The sequence below is a fragment of the Myiozetetes cayanensis genome, unplaced genomic scaffold, assembly GCF_022539395.1.
Source record: "Myiozetetes cayanensis isolate MyiCay16 unplaced genomic scaffold, myiCay2020 scf5-8, whole genome shotgun sequence".
NCBI lineage: Eukaryota > Metazoa > Chordata > Aves > Passeriformes > Tyrannidae > Myiozetetes > Myiozetetes cayanensis.
In genome coordinates this window covers 113,470,932-113,491,529 of record NW_026087742.1, presented here as the reverse complement: position 1 = coordinate 113,491,529, position 20,598 = coordinate 113,470,932, and the positions used below count along the sequence as shown (strand labels likewise).

The following is a 20,598-nucleotide window of genomic DNA, read 5'->3' as shown; positions in this document are numbered from 1 at the left end:
CACTTGAGTATTTGTACTCCAGCACATCTGGCAATTACCTTACAAGAGAAAGCATCCGTCGGAGCCAATTGCCACAGGCTGGGCATCGCTGAGAGGAGCAGAAAGCGCCGGAATGTACAGAAGGGAAAAAAAAAAAAAGGGGTATTCCAGCTTTCCTCCTACCAGCTACCTTGAGCAAAATGCTTCATGTTTAATTTCCCTGCGTTGCCACAGGCGGTGTGTTGCTGTGACAGCTGATCAGCCGCGGAGCAGCTGTAAAGGAAAACCAACAGAGGATGGTTTATCCAGCGCCTGTCGGGGTAGTGACACACGATGGGTGATTGAAGTGCCGGTCCCTAAATCAAAGCTGTGCCAGCGGTCTGAGGAGGCACGGAACAGCACTCAGAACCGGCTCGTTCCTCATCCCGGGAGAAGCTCATTAGGGGGAAAAAAAAAACAAAACCCAAACCAAACCAACAACAAAAAACCGGGCTGTTCTACTGACAAGAGGAAGCGCTGGCGACTCGGGAGATTTTTTTCTGGGGGGGATCCCGAGACTCAGCATAACTTTCATAGCATCTTTTAGACTGTGCATGTAATGAAAATGAATCATTATAATCACAGAATCACAGAATGACCTGGCTCAGGAGGGACCTTAAAGATCATCTTGATCCAACCCCCTTGCCCTGGGCAGGGGCACAAAACAGGTAAAGGCATTTAAGTCTCTGCTGACTTGGAGTTTAATCAGAGCTGAGCAGTTTGTTCACATCCTCATATTTAACACAGCTTTTGCCACTGTTTGCCAAGAAACAGCTGGTAAAAGAGAGAACTGCCTGTCATGAGGGCAAGGGCAAAATTAGGCAAGGGCAGCTCATCAGATCTCCAGGGAGGACTCCTTGGGACTCAATAGCAGTTTCGATGCACAGACAATATTTTTTGTGTTCTATCCCTTTACTCCACTCTCTCATTCTGAGGGCATTTGCAAGCCACCCAGAGAGAGATTTTTACCAACTCTGGCCAGATTTACCCATTGGACAAAAATGTACTCTACCTGAGATAACAGCAAAATAAGTATGAAGAATCAAATAAATGAAAAAGCCTTTTTTTTTTTTTTTTTTTTAAGGGGTCGAATATCAGGAGGAAACAAACCCACAAAATCAGATTGAACAATCAGACCAGGGACTTTGTTTTGATTGCCACAGAAAACAGTATTTACAGACCATGGACTGTAGAAAAAATACAGATTAAGAAATATCAAAATAACTGGGCACAGGTGAATTTGACATTGCATTATTGCTGTCCTTTGTATAAGTGCTTTTTGGAGGTATTAGAGACAGGGATTTTTAGCTTCCTTTGCCACATATCATGGACAATCTGTCTTTGCAAATGAAGAATAGGGAATGCCACCCTTACTGACGTCTTGAGTGATATATGCATCTTAATGAGAAATTGGATTTTCTACACAAGGAAAAGCAGCAGCTGGACAGATTTCAACATTCCCACACTCTCAACAAGGAATTATTTTCCTAGAGACTAAAAGGAGCATTTAGAGGCACCCTGGCGAGCAGAGCACAAGTGAGTTCTCCATCACAGCTTGCTGGCTTTACTGCTGGTGTGGCAGCACAGCAAACTCATTTGACTGGTCACATGGAAAGGATGCCTTTATCCTGCTCAGACAAAGTTCCATGAAGGAAGCCAGGCATAGATTTCCATCCATTTCAGTAAACAAATGCTGCAGTGCTTCAGCCATATGGTGGAACAACTGTTCACCACAAGCAGTGGAGAGAAACAGCTTCACAAGACTCAGAATCTCCGTTCGTAAGCATCTTTTAGGGTTATTTGTGTTTGTAATTACTGTTAGATTTTATTTCTTTTGCAACAGTGGCTAGTTATGGGATTGAGTTTGTTCCATGAGTTGTCTGGAGATGGTGGAAACAAATCTTGCCTGGAAGAGGTCGTGGTCAACACGGACAAGTGGCACTGTAAAGGAGGTTAGGGGCAGCACAAGCACAAGGTGGTGCAGGAACAGGGCATCAGATTCACTTTAAACTGTGATCAGCACCTCCTTCCCAACCAGCCTCTTCTGTTATTCCACCAGCTCTTGTCACAGGTAACAATTTTTAAAGTTTGTGGTTTGTTTTTTTTTTTTTTTTTTAAATGTTTAAGTGGTGAAACTTGGCATTGAAAGAATTAGCTAGGATTAGAATGCTCCTGCTGGAAGGAGCTGTGGATCTGACTGACAGCTTTAGGTTTATGCCTTAAACACACATAATGCCAATAGTTAAGAGGCATATTTGAGAGGAAAGTGAATGAAGCAGCTCTGTTTTGTTGGCAGGCAGGATTTGCTGGAAATGTTTAGATGATCAGATTAAAACTTGTCAGGCTCCACACTGTCATGAAAACAAGTGATAGATTTCAGAAGGGTGATGTGACTGCCTCCAACAGATTATTTACATGGGAACATACATACCTTAATGAAAGCTGCTTTTCAGGAGGTATGGTTTTTTCAGAATACCATTTCATCATGTTATATATAGCCCCTAAAGTGGAATTAGGAAGTGTGACATTTATTCAGATGAAGGCAGGCAGGCAGTCTGTTTTAGGCAGAATCTCTTCCCTTGTAACTCCCAGGCAACCTTTAAATAATTTCAGTTCTCCCCTTCATGTTAAAGGCTCATTATCCTTTATAGAAATTCTTCAGAAGTCTTCTCATCCCAAGCAGCAGGAGTCATTTCTCAAGACAGAACTAGATTTCTTATTCCAGATCTCTCATAACTTTCTAATATTGTATGTCTTAATGAACACACAATTCAATAACTACTTATCCTTGATTCAGAAGAAGAGAGAAATGAGCTGATCATGGTGTTTATGTCCATTTTTCGAAAAGAAATGGAGAAGAATAATAGCTGCTAAATGATTATTCTCTGCTTTCATGGCTGCTATTCTAGCCCTGTGGTTCCTGATCCACCATTGACACTGGCAGCTCGCTCTCTTCACACTTCTGTCACCATTCCTGAAGATCTTTCTTTTCCTCTCATCTTTTTCCTCTGCACTCCCTCCTCATACAATCTCCTTTCAAATGTTGTATCAGCCTCCCTGACGTGAAGGTGTCACACAACAAGCAGTGAGGCACTAAATAAATGCATATCTGGAATTACTACCATTTCCTTCTGAGTATTAAGAGTCTTGTTGAGCAAGCCAAGGTGGTTTATAGCTTGACATGGGTTTCCACTACAAAAAAGCCTGTCAATTTTAGAGGTAGCAAGTCATGTTAATACATTAGGTCAATATTCATCCTGTCCTGTCCTGACCTACCAAAACAAAATTTTGCCTACTGTCTTTTGACAAAATCTTTTTTATTCAGATACAGGTGCTGCTGAAAGTTCTGGAAGAGTAAAGCATCAGCTCATTTAAGAGATTTGTAACAGGAACTGTGAAAGGTAAAAATTTATGCAGCAATGTCACTGACAAGGTAGGTAGAAACTTTTATCAGACTTGGAGGAGAAGAATCACCTGTGCACAAGAGGGTTTATTTTTAAGTTCACAGTGATGCTATCAATGGTCAGCACCTCATACATGAGGTACCTGTGGCACAAGGGACTGTCAAGAAGTGAAGGACTTGACTCTAAAGGCTCTGCTGCCACGTTGTTCTTTCTGAGAGTCAATCCAGTTCCATAATCAGTGACTAAATCCACCCCTATTTTCTCCTCAGGTGATTTCAGCTCCTGCTCACAGGCAACCCACACATAGACTGAAGGAAGGTGGGAAACCTATTTGTCACAAGGAAGCCACAAGCTAGTCCTTGTTTACGTTTTGGGAGGCTGTTTCTTACTTACAGACTTTGCACCCTTAAACGACTGCATGGGCCAGGCATCACCTTCTGCCTCTGACTAAAAAAGGCATTTAGAGGGACCTTGTGGAGAAGGATCTAACTGAAAACACTACAGGTTTCATGAAAGAAGCCCAAGGGTTTTATCTGGCAAGATGACTAAACCTGAGGACCAGGTTCCAGGAACAGCCTTGTGGGGAGAGGGAAAAGAAGCCACAGCGAAAAAGAAAACAATGAATGACAAGATACAGTGCCAGAGAGATAAAAGGCAGATCCAGGCCCTCACTTTGGAGTCCATCCATGTGAACAAGTGCAAGTATTATGTGGCACAACCACTCCACCAGGATCCTGAAAGCCACTGTGGCCCATTTTCTCACGGCATCTTGTCCTCAGTGTGAGTTTGATGAAAGCTAAAGCTGTGCCTCCCCTCTGCACACACCAACACCACCAGCATTTGCTCCAACAGCCGTGGTGGGAGCTGTGCTGTGTCAGGGTGGGTGTGGGAGGGGGTATGGATGTGCTTTCCTGCTATCTCAGAGCCGGAGGGGTTTTCATTATGTTCAAACAGCAGCTGACTCTCCAGGGAAGCTCCTGCTCTTATTTGATAAGGGATGCTCTTTTATCACACATGAAACTGCATGCAGTGATCAGACAGGCAGTGAGCAGAGCTGCCAACCAGAGCAAAGCTGGGTTTCTGTAACATGTTGCAGCACTGCATTGCTGCTACAGTGGAGGTTTACCCCCAAAAAAATGGCCAGTTATGGAAACCACAGGAGATGGAACTTCTACTGATCCACAGGAAAAGTATGGATTTAATATACTTGCTGGAGAGGTTGGGATATCATGTTATTTTTCAGAAGACAAAGCCACTACGGTGAATTAGCGTGGAAAGGACATCTGAGGTACCGGGGCTTGCAAAACAAACAAAGTCGACACTCTTCCTCTGAAATAATTTAGTTATTCATGCTCAACAACAAACAAAACAGCTAAACCTAAACATTAATGGACTCAAGTACACTCTCCAACAGAGAGAAAACAGGATTGTTCTTCCTTTCTGAAAAAAAAAAAAAAAAATCAAATCTTTGTACTTTCAAGGGCAAACCTTTTTCAGGCTAGTTGACATCCCAGAACTTCAAAGCACTCTGTCAATCTTCACAAATCCTACAAACATGAAAATGCGTGGCTTGGTGACCTCCTTCAATACTGGTCTGACAGACCATCCAGTAACATTTGGCATGCTGAGGTGACAATAGTCTTTTTTTTTTTTTCCTCTAGTGAGAAATTATATTATCTCAAACAGCTTTTTCATTTTTTTTTTGCATTATGTTTCCTCTGTTTTCCAAGCTATATTGATGTTTCAAGGGATCACAGCCAACACCCACTTGAAAACTGGATTGCTTTTGCCCCTTTTGCCTGGAAAGTACAGGTAGGTCGAGGTTGTGTAAACACTCCAGATGCAACAGAATGAGATGCATTCTCTGAAAATTTACCTGCCTAAGTCAAAATGACTGTTGTGGCTGTATCTATAAAATCTTACAGGATGCTGTAATATATTGCAGTATTCTACCTATAATGATTGTAATTGTACATATGGTATCCGTCTGTGGTGTACTTAAGATTGATTAAGGACTTTTCAATCTATATTTCCTTCAAATTATAAGGTTTGTAACAGTTGCTGTGGGTGTTCTCCTTTGTTACTGGTTTTTACTCTTGGCCAACAATTTTTTTCTAACTTTCCCTTCATTACTCAACTGTAGCACACAGAAAATAAATATTTTTGAAATGAGACATTAATCCTTTTCATCTCTAAGTCCCCTTCTCTTCCTATACTAAAAAAAAAACAGTTCTTTTTTTTTTTTTTTATTTTTATTAACCATACTAACTTCCACACAGCTGAAGACCAAAATTAAATGAAAACCAACCAAGCCAACCTCTGCCCTCCCTCCCCACCAAACTAAGGACGCAGTAGACAAGCCTTTTTCACTCAATGGCAATATCTGGATCACAGAGAAGTGTTTAATTCTTACTTTTAACAGTGAGGTACATGGACTTGCTGACGTCTGCTCCCACATCATTGCTGACCTTGCACAGGTAGTATCCACTGTCTTCTTCCAGCACATGTTTAATCAGCAAGGAGCCGTTTGTAAGAAGCTGGATACGACCGTTCAGTGCAATCGGCTGGAACTGAGGAACCCCGGCACCTGGAGCAGGAAACCCATGGAAATAGATTGGTTAGAAAAAGAAACATCTATTTTGATTTTCCTAAAAACAGGGAAGAAACTATTGGCTTCTTCTTCTTCTCGGAGGCTCAACGCCATCAAAATACAAGTGGCCTCTGACATCAGCAGAACAAACAGAATGGCTCTTTGCCAAAACACAGAGGTCATCAATTCAAAAGAAGAAAGACTTTTGGAATGCAACAGCAGGAACAAATTGCCCATATTAAATGTGAAGGGGCAAAAGGAGCACGAAATGAAGAACCAGAGAGGGAGAGGGAGGAAATGAAGATTTTTCAGACCATTCATGGGTGAAAAGGCACATTTGTCGTACATTTAGAGGCTGATGAATTATTGACAATTACAGCTGAACAGGCACACAAGTCTGCATCCCTAATGCAGACACCAAATGAATTTCTTATGACTAAGAGGGATGTTTGTTGAAGCAAACATGGCAAACTCAAGGGACCTCTAGGACCTTGCTTACAAAACCCTGGGTAACACGGAAAACCACATCAGTGACAGTGTTGCTTGTTTCCTCCTACAGCTGATGGACTGATGACACAAAAAAATCTCTGTTCTGCCATGTTTGTAGCCAGACTGTTAAAAAAAAAATAAAATCCCAGAATCCCACAAAACCCCCCAAACAAAACAAAGAAAGTAACAAATGAAAAGCTCAGAGCACTGATCAGGAATGAGGCACCGCGTTTGGCAGGAATGTAGGAATGGAAGGTCCATAAAAAGACAGGAAGCCAAAGATTTTTGTATCAACTTTGGCTTTAAGAAAGAATTTGTTTTTCCTTGGCAATAAGATGCTGGGTGATTTAGGCAATAGGTAACAGGATATTACTGTCCAGATGCCCACCACAAATTCAGGTTCCTCCAGCATTAGGGACTCTGTAAGTGTACATTAAAACATGTTTCTCGTAACAAAGGGGTTTACAACCTGCTTTGGCAGCAGGAGATGGGATTTTTCAGGGAAACCATAAGGTTTCAATGGAATTCTCTAATACCACTTTCTGTACACATATTTGTCAGCATTAATTACTGTAAGCAGTGGGCTGAGTCAGACCAGGAGGAAATATAATGAATAAATATTACAGGGAATGATTTAGGATAACATACTAAGCTAGAACAACCTATGAATACAATGTCTAGAATATTAACAAAGACCAGACATGCATAATAAAAATCCTTATAATCCTAGAATAGTCAGCTTTGGGAACTTGCAGTTACACAGAAAGTCTGTTGACCAATACTAGGAACTTAGAAATGTTAAAGTGATAATGGTTTCATAAAAATTTAGTTCCCACTGTTGATTTTTCAACTATTCTAGTCACATCCCACTTTTCCCTTTGACTATTTTTTTCTTTAATAAGCCATTTTTCCTGTCATTTAGTTGGAAGACATATTTCTGCCTTTCTGACTGTATATTGCTGTGACTGATTGCCCAAGTAGATGCCAGCACTCACTTCTTGTATTTCTCCACGTGGAAAATTCTGGGAACACTTTAATATTCACAGAAGGGAAAAGGCTGGTACTCCTAGGGACAGCTACTGGGAAAAACTGGGAAAAAAATCCTTCCTGGCAGTTTGCAAAAGGCTTCTTACTCTTCACACATGTTGTTGCTGCTATTACAGCCAAGATCCTTCCTGAGCAGGGACAGCAGCTTGTCCCATACAACTGTGTGGGTGAGCCTACAGTGAATCACAGACTTATTGAGACCTCAGGTGGCCACCTGATCCAACTGATTTGATCAAAAAGTGTCACCTAATCCTGGCTGCCCAAGACCATGTCTTGATTGTCTCCACGGATAAGACTCCATGTATCTATCAAAACTTTCTTTGACTTCAAAGCTTCAGAGTTTTAAATTATAATCTTAAAAACTTGATGGCAGTGTGTCACTCCAGCTATCCCTTTCTCCTTCATTATGATTTAGGGTCTAGCTTTATACAGGATCTAGAGAGTAAGTCATGTGAGGAGCTGCTGAGGGAGCTGAAGTTGTTTAATCTGGAGAAGAGGAGGTTCAGGGGAGACCTTTTCACTCTCTGCAACCACCTGACAGGAGGCTGTAGCCAGGTGGGAGTCGGGCTCTGCTCTCAGGTAACAACTGAGAACAAGAGGAAATGGCCTCAAGCTGTGCCAGAGTAGGTTCAGGTTGGTCATCAGGAGGAATTTCTTCCGGGAAACGGTTGTCAAGCATTGGCAGGGGCTGCCCAGGGAGGTTTGGAGTGCCCAGCCCTGGAGGTGTCCAAGGCAGGCCTGGCTGTGGCACTCAGTGCTCTGGGCTGGGGGACAAGGTGGGGATGGAGCACAGGTTGGACATGATGATCGTGGAGGGCTTTTCCAGCCTAAATGATTCTATGATTCTGTCATCCCAAGATGGGTTATTTATCTCTTCAGAGTTAATTACAACTCGTCTAGCTTGGCTTGGCACCCTCCTTCAGCACACAAACACAGCTAAACAGAATTACCTCTTCGTGACCTGTGCTCATAATTAAAAGCCCATATGCCACTGAGATTAATGGAATTTGGAACTCTGCGCTCTTCTTATAATGAACCATAATTTATCAATAAAAGGAAAAATAGTCTATTACATGAGACTTCTCTTCCCTCACTCCTTTCCAAATACAATTTGGACTTAGGTCCTAAGGAAACCAAAACTGACATGGGCTATTACAGAAAGATTTCTTCTCAACAGCACCTCATTTTATTTTTTAAGTGAGTTAACTCATTTAGATTGGGTAAAGAGTTTGGAGATTTTTTTTCTTTTTTGCTAAAACCTACCAGAAGACAACTGTCCAGAAGACACAATTTATCAGGCAGCACATTTTAATTAAAGAGCAGTCAATTTCCTGTGGTTACTGAGGGTCAAGTGGGGCCAGTTTTAATGCTCTGTTACATGAGAAGAAAATGTTCAGACATTATGTAAAGCACATACTGAATTACTGCTTATGTTAATGCTACCTGACCTCTCTTCTTTGCTGAAAATATATGATTGGCCATGTTATCATGAGTTTTGAAGGGGAGGGGGAAATGAGCCAAATGAACCTTGTTCTGAGGTTGTTTGAATTAAAGCTGTCTCTCTTTTCTCTCAGCCATCCATTTCGTTTGCCCGTTGAGGCCACAGCTTACACAGGGACACTGTCACAGCACTGGGACATCTCCAAGGCAGAACAAAAGTCCATCCAGCCTTGTGTCCATGACAGTGACCAGCACTTTGTGCTTGGGGGAATGATTTAAGAACAATATAAACACCAGTGATACATCCCTTATTGCACCCAAAAACTCTCTGACAACGTGGAGATTAAACCAGCAACTTCTGGGGAAGTTGTTGCTAAACCTGAATTAGTCTGTCCCCAGCGCTCAGCACAGAAATCCTACCTTTTGAGTACTTCCAGACAATGGTAGGGACAGGATAACCCTCTGCAGAGCAGTTGAGGATTACGGCTTTTCCATAGATCCCATCCTGGTCGCTGGGCTGAACCACAAACCTGGGGGGCACTGCGGGAGGAAGCAAAGGCAGCCATGAGAATTTGGGACAATTATTAGACCACAATAAATGTGACCTCAAAATGGCACACCAGTCAAACACAGAGGCATAAAATTTCACAGCAGAAACAGAAAAATAAATTCAATTATTTGATGATTCGGTGAGATAGTACAGCTGGTTTTATCAGATTATTTTCTTTCTGTGCACAATCTCAATGTATTTCTTGCCAGGCACAACAAAAGCATTGGTCTTCATAGGATACAAAAAGAAGTTTATGAAATCTTTCCATAGGAGAGGTTAAAAATGGAGTAATAGATAAATCATGCTGCTGTGGCCAGAAAATAAATGCTTTCTAAAAAAATAGAGGTTTATCAGATGTCTAAGAACAACTGATTTTTTTTGTATGTTTGCTTTTTAGAACAGTTACTAGTAAGCTTCAGAAAAAACCCATAATTATGTAGTGTAAATAACCTTAAAAAATAATGCTTTTAATAGGGATCAAATCACATTAAAGTAAAGGTGTTTGATCCATCAGTTTTGATAGGACTTCACTGTACAAACAGCCATAAAAAGGTTCAACACAATTTCCTTGCATTAAGCTGAAGAGGAGAATTCTTACTTCAATGCATCAATGTATACATATTATTAGATTTATTCCAAGGTAGCATAAAACCACTGCAATGAGTCTTCCACACATAGGCAAGTATTTACCTACTTATATATAAATAAGAGCTGCTGATCTCAAGGAGAAACTCTACATGTTCCAAATACACGTGCACAGTAAAGAAAAGAGCTTGTGACAATGTTAGACCAACAGTTCACCACAAAGGGCTGATCCTAAATGTCAAAGTGTCAGTAAAAACCTATAAATTTGACAAGCTGGAAAGAAAAGCTGAAAGCTGTGAAGAATGGGGAAAGCTCCACAAAAGTTCTTTAGTACAACCATTAAACACCTTTAATATTCAAGTCAGATATTTGTTGAACTCCCGTTCTCTGGTTCAGAACATGAAGGAACAAATGTCTGAGAAAGAAATAAATTATTTGTGTCCTTATCCCACGTGTTTTTGTCATTTCTTACAGTGCCAGAGCGAAAATGTAGTGAGGTGACTGAACTTGTGACAGGTTTGTTTTTTTCTTCCCAAGTAACTTTGCTTTTTGAAATGCACTTGAGTACAGCATCACACTAAGGAGAAATCCTAATAGTTCCTTGCTTTCCTCACCCACCACAGTATATGGAGCCTCATGGATTCACAGCTCTGCAGCTCCAGCCAGTGCTGACCTTGAAATTTGGGGGAGATAGAACAAAGGGTCCAACCATCCCCTCCTTGCTCCGACCCAAACACCCATAGACCCCACCAGCTGCCTCTCCCAGAAGTGCCAGAAATTAAGAAAGGAATGATGGGAGAAGGTTGTATCACAAGAAAATGCAAGGCAGCACGGAAAGGGAGATCAGAACAGGGAATATTTGCCCTGGGACTTGAAACAGCTCTTAATAGCCATGAATACAGGACTAATTACACATCAGAAACACTGTGCAGCAGAAACACAGCAGAAGCACTAATGCTGTGATATATGACCACGAGGTTATTTTCAGTATAAACACTCTCCTAGTTTATGCAAATAACACCTCCCAGGACAACAAAGAGTCCCAAGTTATCCTTAAGGAGAAACTGGAGCTGCCAGTGTTGGCATGGACAGAACTGCTGAAAGTTGGAGGTAAATAAACCTTCTCTCTGCAGGTTCAGAGGACGCTCCTCACAACAGCTTGAGTCCTCCTCCCTGTGCCTCCATAATCCAGACTCCCCTCTGACTTCCTCTTTCCACATTCATAGACACAACTGCATTTTAAAAGAGGAGAACAATCCTCTGGAGGGAAAACAATCCCCCCACCTGGATCTTTTCCTCACTGAATCCTGTTGCTACAATGCAAAGGTGTTTATTACCCAACTGCACAGAGAAGCTCCACTGCTGTTTGGAACGTGGCTAGAGGAGATGGAAGGAACTAACAGAGACACCTTTCTACTAGAAGATGTCTTTACTGCTGACAACCCTTCTGGCTTCCCAAATGCCTGCCACACTAACAAACTATTGCAGGTTATGTTAATTCACGATAGGGAAGCATCAGACATGAAATCCCGGTAAGAGCAGCTCTGGGCAATCACCCATCCCGTTCTAATTATCTGCTCAGAGAAGGCATTTGCTTCAGCACCTCCTTTCTCACTGTTCTGTGTTCATTTTATCCCCAAACACAAAATTACTTATTTTCCAAAGCAGGTGAAAAGCACAGTTAGTTGCCCCAATAATTTGATTTTGTACGACTCGGCACGGCGGCATCAGCTTGTTTCACCTCGCTAGCTGTAAGGAAATTTCTATTTACAGCTTCTGAAAAATCAATTACAAGCTGCTTATGCATAAAGAGGGATAAAAAACCGACACAAAACACAAACCCAGCTCGGCAGTACCAGTCTTACAGCCCTAGAGATGACTGGTTACAAATGATGCAGTGGAGTGACTGATAATTACAGGCCTCCTCTACCACTGAAGGGTGTGAAGAGTGTGATGTCCTTTAAAATCTCTCTCACAACACAAAACTTCTGTAACTTGTTTTATTTCCCTTGTCTTTGAGAGGCATTTTCTTTATATTTTTCATTTGCTATGGATGTCACTAGCAAGAAGTGCTAATTTTTCAGGAAACAGTTTGGTTTTTTTATATGAGCAGGAATATGCAGAAAGTTCTAGAAAAGTTAAGCGAGATACTCAGTGGGGAATAAAGGCAAACCGTTTTAAAAATTAAAGTTATCTGCTAAAATACACTTTTTATCTAATACAGAGAAAAGTGGATGGATGCCAAGTGTAAATGTTCTGTGAGCATTCCTGTGGAAATGCATCCTTCCACATCTTTAAGGAACTCACGTAGATATCCTTGGGGTGTTCTGCCTTTAATGCTGACAAGCTCTGAGCAGGGCTTTTCATCATATTGATTTCACTGTGTTTCGGATATATATATATATAAAACATTTCTCAGATGCTCTTGGCATTCCAATTTTTAATCACTACTTTCAATACAGAATGACACCAGAATGGTAACTGCAGAAAAAAAATTCTGCCCTATAGCTCCAGGATGAGGTGTATGATTAGAAATCATTTGATTTCCTTGTTCTGCTCCATAAACAAAGTGTGTTTCAGCATTACTTGGCAAAAACTCAGCTCACACCCAATAATAGAAACAGTTTCTACGTTCAGTAAAGCTTTGGCCTGATTTTAGGACTACTTACAAACATGCCAACTGCTGCTCTGATTTTGAAGAGCCAAACCTTTGACAGTTAGTCTTAGGATTGCCAATAGACATCAGAAAAGATCCTACAGCAAAATAACATTACTCATTCAATGACCTTTCAATTGTTTCTGTACTGCTGTCTAGGTAAAGCCACAGGATTTTTCTTCTTATATGAATGATTAAAAAGCAAACAGAGGAGACCTTCACATTTTAATTCCTCTTTTCTGGTTTGCTTCTCAATTTTATTTCGAATTAATAACTTGTTCTGTGCTATGTGCTACCACAGTTTGGAACACAGTGCTGTTAACTGCTTAGTTTAGATTTAAGTTTTGATATTTAGCTTTAGGTTATAAACCTACACTCACTTTTTCATTCTCTTTCAGGAGTTCATTAGCCCTTAAAGAATATATGCTTAGCAAGAATTTAACAAAGGTACTTTGTCTGATGTGCTTTAGTTAATGGGAAAAAGGAAACAATTAGTTCTCTTCCTCTCTCTTTAGTTGTGAAGGTGTGGGATTTCTCTGCCCCTTTAGAAGTGAAACACTGAAATAGCTCATGATTATGACTGAACAGTTCTACTTTTATTATCAACTTTGTCTCAGCAGCACAGTTCCTTGAGCCAGTAAAGGAGGGCATTTAAAATTGCTTTAACAGTGAGTTTATTCCAGGCTCTCCCATTTAAGGCAGCCCACGGATCTGTAATGAGAAATGAGCTGTTGAATTGTTTAGGGTAAGAGCAATAAGTTGACAGATGCAAACTATTTAATGGCTGAACTCAAAGGACCTAGAAAAGGTATTTTCAGTCAATATTTTGATTAGCAGTCTCAGGCTTTCACTATGGGAAAACAAAGGATGAGAGCAATCAGAATAGGATATGAAAGATAGTGTGCATGTCACAGTGCCATTTTAAAGGAAGGAAAATGTTTTTAGTATCTCCTGGTGTGAAATAATCCTGATAAGATGATAAAATATGAGTTGGTACCCTAAGAAGACACTGCTTGCCAATGTCAGTGCTGCTGTCAATGACTGACTTTAAAAGCTGCTAAAAATCAATTTATGTGTGCATTCTAAAATTCACAGAACTATGGAATCATGGAATGGTTTGGGTTGGAAGGGACATTAAAGATCATCTTGTTCCAATCCTCTTCTGTGGGCAGGGACACCTTCCACTATCCCAGGTTGCTCCAAGCCCCGTCCAACCTGGCCTTGGACACTTCCAGGGATCCAGGGGCAGCCACAGCTTCTCTGGGCAACCTGTGCCAGGGCCTCACCACCCACACAGGAAAAATTCCTTCCTCCGCTGCTGCCCATGCTGTGGGATAAGCCCGGGACACATCTGGGAAACATGGGAAGTTCATGTCCAGCCTGTCCCCCATCAGCACCCCCAAGTCCTCCCAGGGCTTCTCTCAGTCTCTTTATCCCCCAGCCTGGATTGGTACCAGGGGTTTCCCTAACCCAAGTGCAGCACTTGGCCTTGTTAAACCTCATGAGATTCCCATGATCCCACATCAGTTCCCTGGTTTGAGTTTGCTCTGTGTAAATCCCAAACTCCTTCTTGCCTGTGCTTCATTCCAAGGACCAGGTGACAGACTCACACAGCCCTTCCTGGGCTTCAAATCCACGTGAGCTCTTCTGGCTCCCAGGCACAGTGATCAGTACATCACTCTGGGGAGCAATTCTGAAGGCTCCTAACACAGCTGCTCTGGTGGGCTGCTGGAGTGAGTTAAGAAATAATCTATGACACTGGCCCAGAATACGATGTTTCATTTTTACATGGAATATTTGTACTTTACATTTAGATCATACTGTCAAAATGATGGAAGAAATTTAATCAGCCAAAGCAACCATTGATGTATTAATGAATGAGATCATTAAACACTGTACTTTAGCAAAGATGAACAGTTATTAAATTTGGTCATTGGACCTAAGGGGTCGATTTAGCTGGTTTAGTGAAACCATTTGCTCTGCAGTTCAAGAAAAGAGATGAACTTTTGCAAAATGAGACCGTGCCCAGTGGTTTGTGTTGATCAGGTTTGTCTAATGAGAACATTAAATAGGAAGTGAATCTTTTAAGAGGTGTTTTTGAAGCCTCAGTGTAAACACCAGCAAAGGAAGTTAAATGAGATCTGACAGCAGCTGTGACAATAAATCTTCCCTCCCTGCTTGTCTGTCACAAACTGCACTTGCTGCATTGCACCAGCACCACCAGCAAACATCAGAAAGCAGATGGATACTCACTTCCTATCAGGAATATCCAAGGCTCAGGGACTCCTCATTGGGTGCCTAACTAGCTAATGATATTCGACACTCCTGGCAAGCACAAAATGAAAACACATTTACACTAAATGTACTAAGTGCATTATGGGGGGTTATTAGGTATTTAAAGACCTTATCTCAGTTTTAACTTATGATGTGTTCACTAACAGGAGTTATAAAATCATGATTTATGCATCCACTACTATCTTTGAATTCTCTTTTATGGTAGTATCAGAAAAATTTTGAACTCATAGTACATTAAAGAGCTTTTTCTTTTTGGTTACCAATTAAAGCTCTTTTCACTGCTTTTTGTTTCGCAATTACTTCATTCCCATTTTAGGAAACCCTACAGAAATGATAAAGTGTATATAGATTTTTAATCACTCTTTAGAAGACAGCCCTAATGAGTAAAGCCTTAATTAATTCCTCATGATGATATAAGTAGTTGACAGAGAAGATATTTTCCTAATTTCTATGTATGGCTCTCATGACAGGATCCTATTCTTTTCTTTTTCCTAATAGCATGCCTAGCAAACCAAGAGTGTGCCAAGGAATAAAATTAAAATAATAGCAATTTATGAGGTTTTGAGAAACCCTTCTAGCTTGCAATTTTGTAATGCATTCCCAGAGGAACTGCAGGCCAGGATCTGGCAAAGCCCACGATTTTGAGAAGGAAAGCCCCATTTTCGCTCACCTCAACTTCCCACCTGCAGTCCCTAGATGCAGTGAACAGTGGGAATTCTCCCAGTGGGTAATTAATAAGCTTTTGAAAGGTGTTCCACAACCATTAGGACTAATGAAGCCTGATTTTCTATGGGTTTGTGCCTTGTGTTTGGGCAGAGATTCCAGCTGGAGCATTTCTTGTGTTTGCAGAAGGGTTTGCCTGTGTGGGTTCTCTGGTATCCAGCGTTACCCTCAGTGGAGGTGTTTCTTATCAATCACCTCTTCAGTAAGTTTGTAGGCTTTTAGCTACCCTGGAAGTGTTTCCCCCTCTTCTGATTTATCTAAAATTGGCCAATAATTTTTGGAGAGAAGTACTGGCAGGTCTGTGTCCAGAGCATTTGACTTTACCTCCTTTCACCAAGAAACCCATGGAGGAGAGAACTGGGTTTGTCCTAAGGTCTTCTTACCCAGATGCTCAATATCTTTATCATCTCACTTCCTCTCAGCTGGTGCCTTCCATCCCCTATGGGATGCTGTGGAAGTTGGTTGTCATCTTCTGCTGATATTTAAGGCAGGGAAAATCCAGCCTTGCTGGCTTTTAAGGGCTCCTTATACCACTTGATTGCTTATATAAAGCACAAAATAATTGGAACAGCAGCAAAGATTTACCATAAGGTGCCCACAGATTTTAAGAAACCAGTGCTGGTTTTTCTTTTGCCATTTAATGCTCTTTGCAAAATGGCAGTGCAGCTTAGATATCAAAAATAATAGCTGTAGGAAGAGTATAGGAAATCTATTTAACAGACTTAAAACTTAACAGGAATTTAGGAATGATAAAAAATAGCAGATGCATGTGATCTGACATAGAAAATATCAAAGAGCTGTAAAGCTGAAGAATTTATGTGGCTGTATGGATTCAGCAGAGTTTGTATATTCACTAGTAATTCAAATGTAGCAATGAGCAGTTGATCTGTGTTTTTTCATTCATCTTAGGAATGGACTGGATTTAGATTCTACATGTAATTCTACCCATGTTCTGTAAAATGATATGGATTCACATTTATTTTGGAAACATGAGAGCCTGCATTGTTTTCAACTCTACTTTTGAAATGAATACAAGGGCAGGATAGATAAGGAAACAGGAACTGTGTGGGTAACAGGCATATTTCACTTTCCCACTCACTGTCTACCCTCATATCAAAAGGCACTGTCTGCACATAATTAAGATATTCCCAGAACACATATCCAGACATTTTGGATAGCCAGCATTTAAGTTTAAAGCACACAATGTGGACTAGAAACAAGAGGACTTAAAGCACCACTTCTCCCTGTATTCAGAGCTCAGAGAATAAACAAGCAGAAGGAAAACAAACAAACAAACAAACAAATCTTAATTTAAATATGTATAGGTCAGGTTGGATGCAGAGGAGGAGTAATCACAGTGGCTGTTTGTCTTCTGACCTGTGTGGAATGAGACAGCTGAAGCAGTTCAGTACCAGGGAAAAAGGCCAGTGTAGGGTTTTGGCAGGGAATTCAGGTCAAACATGTTATTACATTTTCCACTTTTCCTCTGAGTGAGAGCTGTTGTCTCAGATGCACATGCAAAACTGATTAAAACATTACCATTTAAACTGAAAGCAAGAGAGAGGAGAGAGAGGAGTGGCTTAAAGGAGGCTGCTGCACAGCAGGAGCTGGGCAGAAAGTTAAGCAAGAGGGGAAAATGAAAAAAAGTTGGGGTACTAGGACTCCAGGGGGTAAGAGAAGTGGAAAATACCCTTCTATCATGTCTATGAGTTTATGAGGACACCCTTCAGGCACACACACCAACAGTTGTCCTCACACCACCAGGGCAGAGCCCTGGTCAGGAGGTGTAATTAGAGCAGAAGGCAAACGAGGAGGAAGTGGAGGTGAAAATGGAGGTGTTGGTGTCAGGGGTGTGTGAGGAAAAGGTTCCCCAAAACTCCTCTCCTTGACAAGGAGGGACATCTTATTAATGCCCAACAAGGCAGCAAGAGGCAGACGTGTCCGGGGAACAGAGGTCAGGGCAGGCAGGGGCTCTCCAGGGGAGGAATTACCCACTGACAGCAGGAGACAGGGAAAGTGGAGCTCAGGAAAGGCTGGGAGAAGTGAGGGCAAGGCAGGGCTTGTCCCCATCACTGGGGCACAGAACAGAAATCCCCACACACTTGACCCAGTCCCTAAGGCCTCCAGGGTCTCAGTGCTGAAGGGGACAGACAGTGGTGGCAGAGAGACACTTTTCCGTGGTAAAACCACATCTTCCCACCATCCCAGGTGTGAGAAATGTCTGTAGGAACCTGCACAGAGCTGCTGCAGTGATTCACTCTCTTATAGGGTTAAACGTTAACAGAACAGTTTAGGAAAGGAATAATTAACTGCACGTAGTTAATTAAACTACTTCGTTTAAGAATTACTGAACAAATGAGGTAAGTAATGGACATCTGTACTGAGTAACATTAAACAGGATTAAAATCAGGGAAATTAAAAAAGTAAAGTGATATTTATATCAAAACTAGCGGAAAAGTAGCAGACCCGTGTGCCACAGAGTTTTGGGAATACTAGCATAAAAAAAGTAAACATGTACATTCTCTAAGTGGAAAACTAGGGAATAATCCATTAAGGATAGTCTTATGACAGTGGGAATATTTCACTTAAAAGGAAGAGCTGTTCAGAAGATTTTACTTCAAGTGAGTTTTTTGAGGTGGGAAAAAAAAAAAAAACAACAAAAAAAACCCCCAAACCTGGAAAAGATTGCAAAAGCCCCTTTAAAATGTTAAAATTTCTACTGATAAACCTCCAGAAGGGAATATAAAATGTAGTGATCTGCAGCAGGCAGAAATAACCAGGGTTACTTGTAGGGTTATGCTTTCTTTCCCTGAGGAGCCCAATGGCTTGGTACCAAGGAAGAGATGGTGGAGTGGGAAGAGTAAGACACTCTCATTTTTTAAAGGTGAAAATTTGAAACACTTTGAAAAACTTCTAGAAAGAAATGGAAGCAACTTGCTCTTCTTGAAGCTTTGCACAGTAAGTTTGAAAATATATCAAAAGGGATAATTTGGGTAAGGAGTGACTTGAGAACATGAAATGTTTGTTTACTTGAACCTCCAGTCACACCCATTTCGAGGCAAAATGTGAAGCCACCAGAGTGAATGAATGGTGATAACTGCATAATAAACACAAATAAGGAAAAGAACAACCTGGTAACAGGAAAGAGTCTTTTCCCCACAAAGTCAACATCGATGCTTTGCTTTTTAAATGACATAATGTTGTAGGAGAGAGTGATCTAAATAAAAAATGGGTATAACCAGGCTAAAACAACAGGAGAGAATAATTTGATACCGTTCCAAAGGCTTGATTCCCAAAGAATGGGTTTGTGCCTCACATAGTTTTCCAGGAAGTCACTCTTGCATCTCCCCCATGTGCCCTGTGCACTTCAGGGTTTTTGGTGAGTTTCCAGACTCTCAGATAGAAAAACCACGTTAGTTTTGTGCTTCATTGCCCTGTTATGAAGAGAGGGGTTACCGCATTCCCCTTTTTGCGCTTCCCATCACAACAGACGCCGTCATAAAATGCCGATGAATCCCGCCCGATAGGGGTTCATCCTCAAAGCAATTCCACCTCCTCACCTCTGACGATCAGCTGGCTCTGGTGCTCCACAGCCGCCGCGTCGTTCCTGGCTATGCAGGTGTAATTCCCGTTGTGCATCAGGGAGAGGTTGGAGATCCTCAGGGAGCTGGTGAAGTCGATGTTGTCGATGGTGACGCCGAGGCTGGCTGGGATGGGCCTGCTGTCCTTCTGCCAGGTGATGGTGATGGGCAGGTCCCCGGAGACCACCACGCAGGGAATGAAGACCCTCTGCCCGATGGAGAACCGCGGGAACTCGAAGGGCTGGATGAAAGGTGGGACTGGGAAAACAACAAAACAAAACAGGAGACAGGAGCTGTTGAAGTCACGGGGCTGGTTTCTGAAAATAACGTAATGGAGCAGATGTGCAGTGTTGAATATGCAAAAGCTACACCTTCAGCAGGCACAGGACATTGTTTAGCTTGGAAAATCACATCTTTTCAAAAGACCTTTTCATTCCTTGACTACCCAGTGCTTAAGCAGAGGTGACAAGCAGGGAAGGTCCTGGCCTGTAGAGACACCTGACATCACTGGCAGAGTCTTGCAAGAATGCTGAGCACCACTTTGACAAATCACACCACCAGCTCGAGGTTCCCCCAGTCTGTAAACAGTGACACTGCCAGGAAGAGCTTAGCAACATTCATGGGCCTTGCTTAGATCATGGAATAAATCTGGAAGACGCTCTAGCTTTTCTTCTTGTATGTGATGAAAGGGAGTGTGAGCTTCTCTAACTGCTCCTGGTATTGATTTCTAAGTGTTTCAAGTCACAATTCCCATTAACATTGGGTGGAGGCAGGAAGAGAAAGGCATATACAGCACTTGTAGGACAGCAAATTAAGTTAAAACTGATTTCTAATCAGAGGGTTGGTAAAAATCATAAATATTCAAGATGGTGTTTAATTCCTGCTAAGGAGAAATCCGGCAAATCTTTTTTCTTTTTTTTTTTCTTTACTTAATATTCTGTGGCTGAAGCAAAAAAAATCATGAAAGAAAGTATACTATTTTCTATCATAGGAAAGAATTCTGTGTCTTAAAAAACTTTTGTTTTCAGGTTTTTTTTATAAAACCAAATGAAACAGTGGATTACATTAAATAAATATAGAAAGGATAATGAGAGTACCTTACTTTCTTTGAGTTATGGTTGGAACATTTACTGACTATTTGGTAAATTGAGACTCAAATGCTTAGTCAGGTGAAGGAATCAAAATCTCCAGTTCTCAGGGGAGCACTCTGATAGCCAGGG

General features: G+C 41.4%; 1 protein-coding gene across 1 annotated transcript in view; it reads right to left on the bottom strand.

The window, feature by feature from the left end:
* Nucleotides 1-20,598, bottom strand: part of DSCAM (DS cell adhesion molecule) — a 442,603-nt gene that overhangs the window by 130,399 nt on the left and 291,606 nt on the right. The window contains 3 exon segments of the mRNA XM_050332764.1: nucleotides 5,836-6,009; nucleotides 9,409-9,528; nucleotides 19,358-19,636. Coding sequence (XP_050188721.1) covers nucleotides 5,836-6,009; nucleotides 9,409-9,528; nucleotides 19,358-19,636 — 573 coding nt within the window.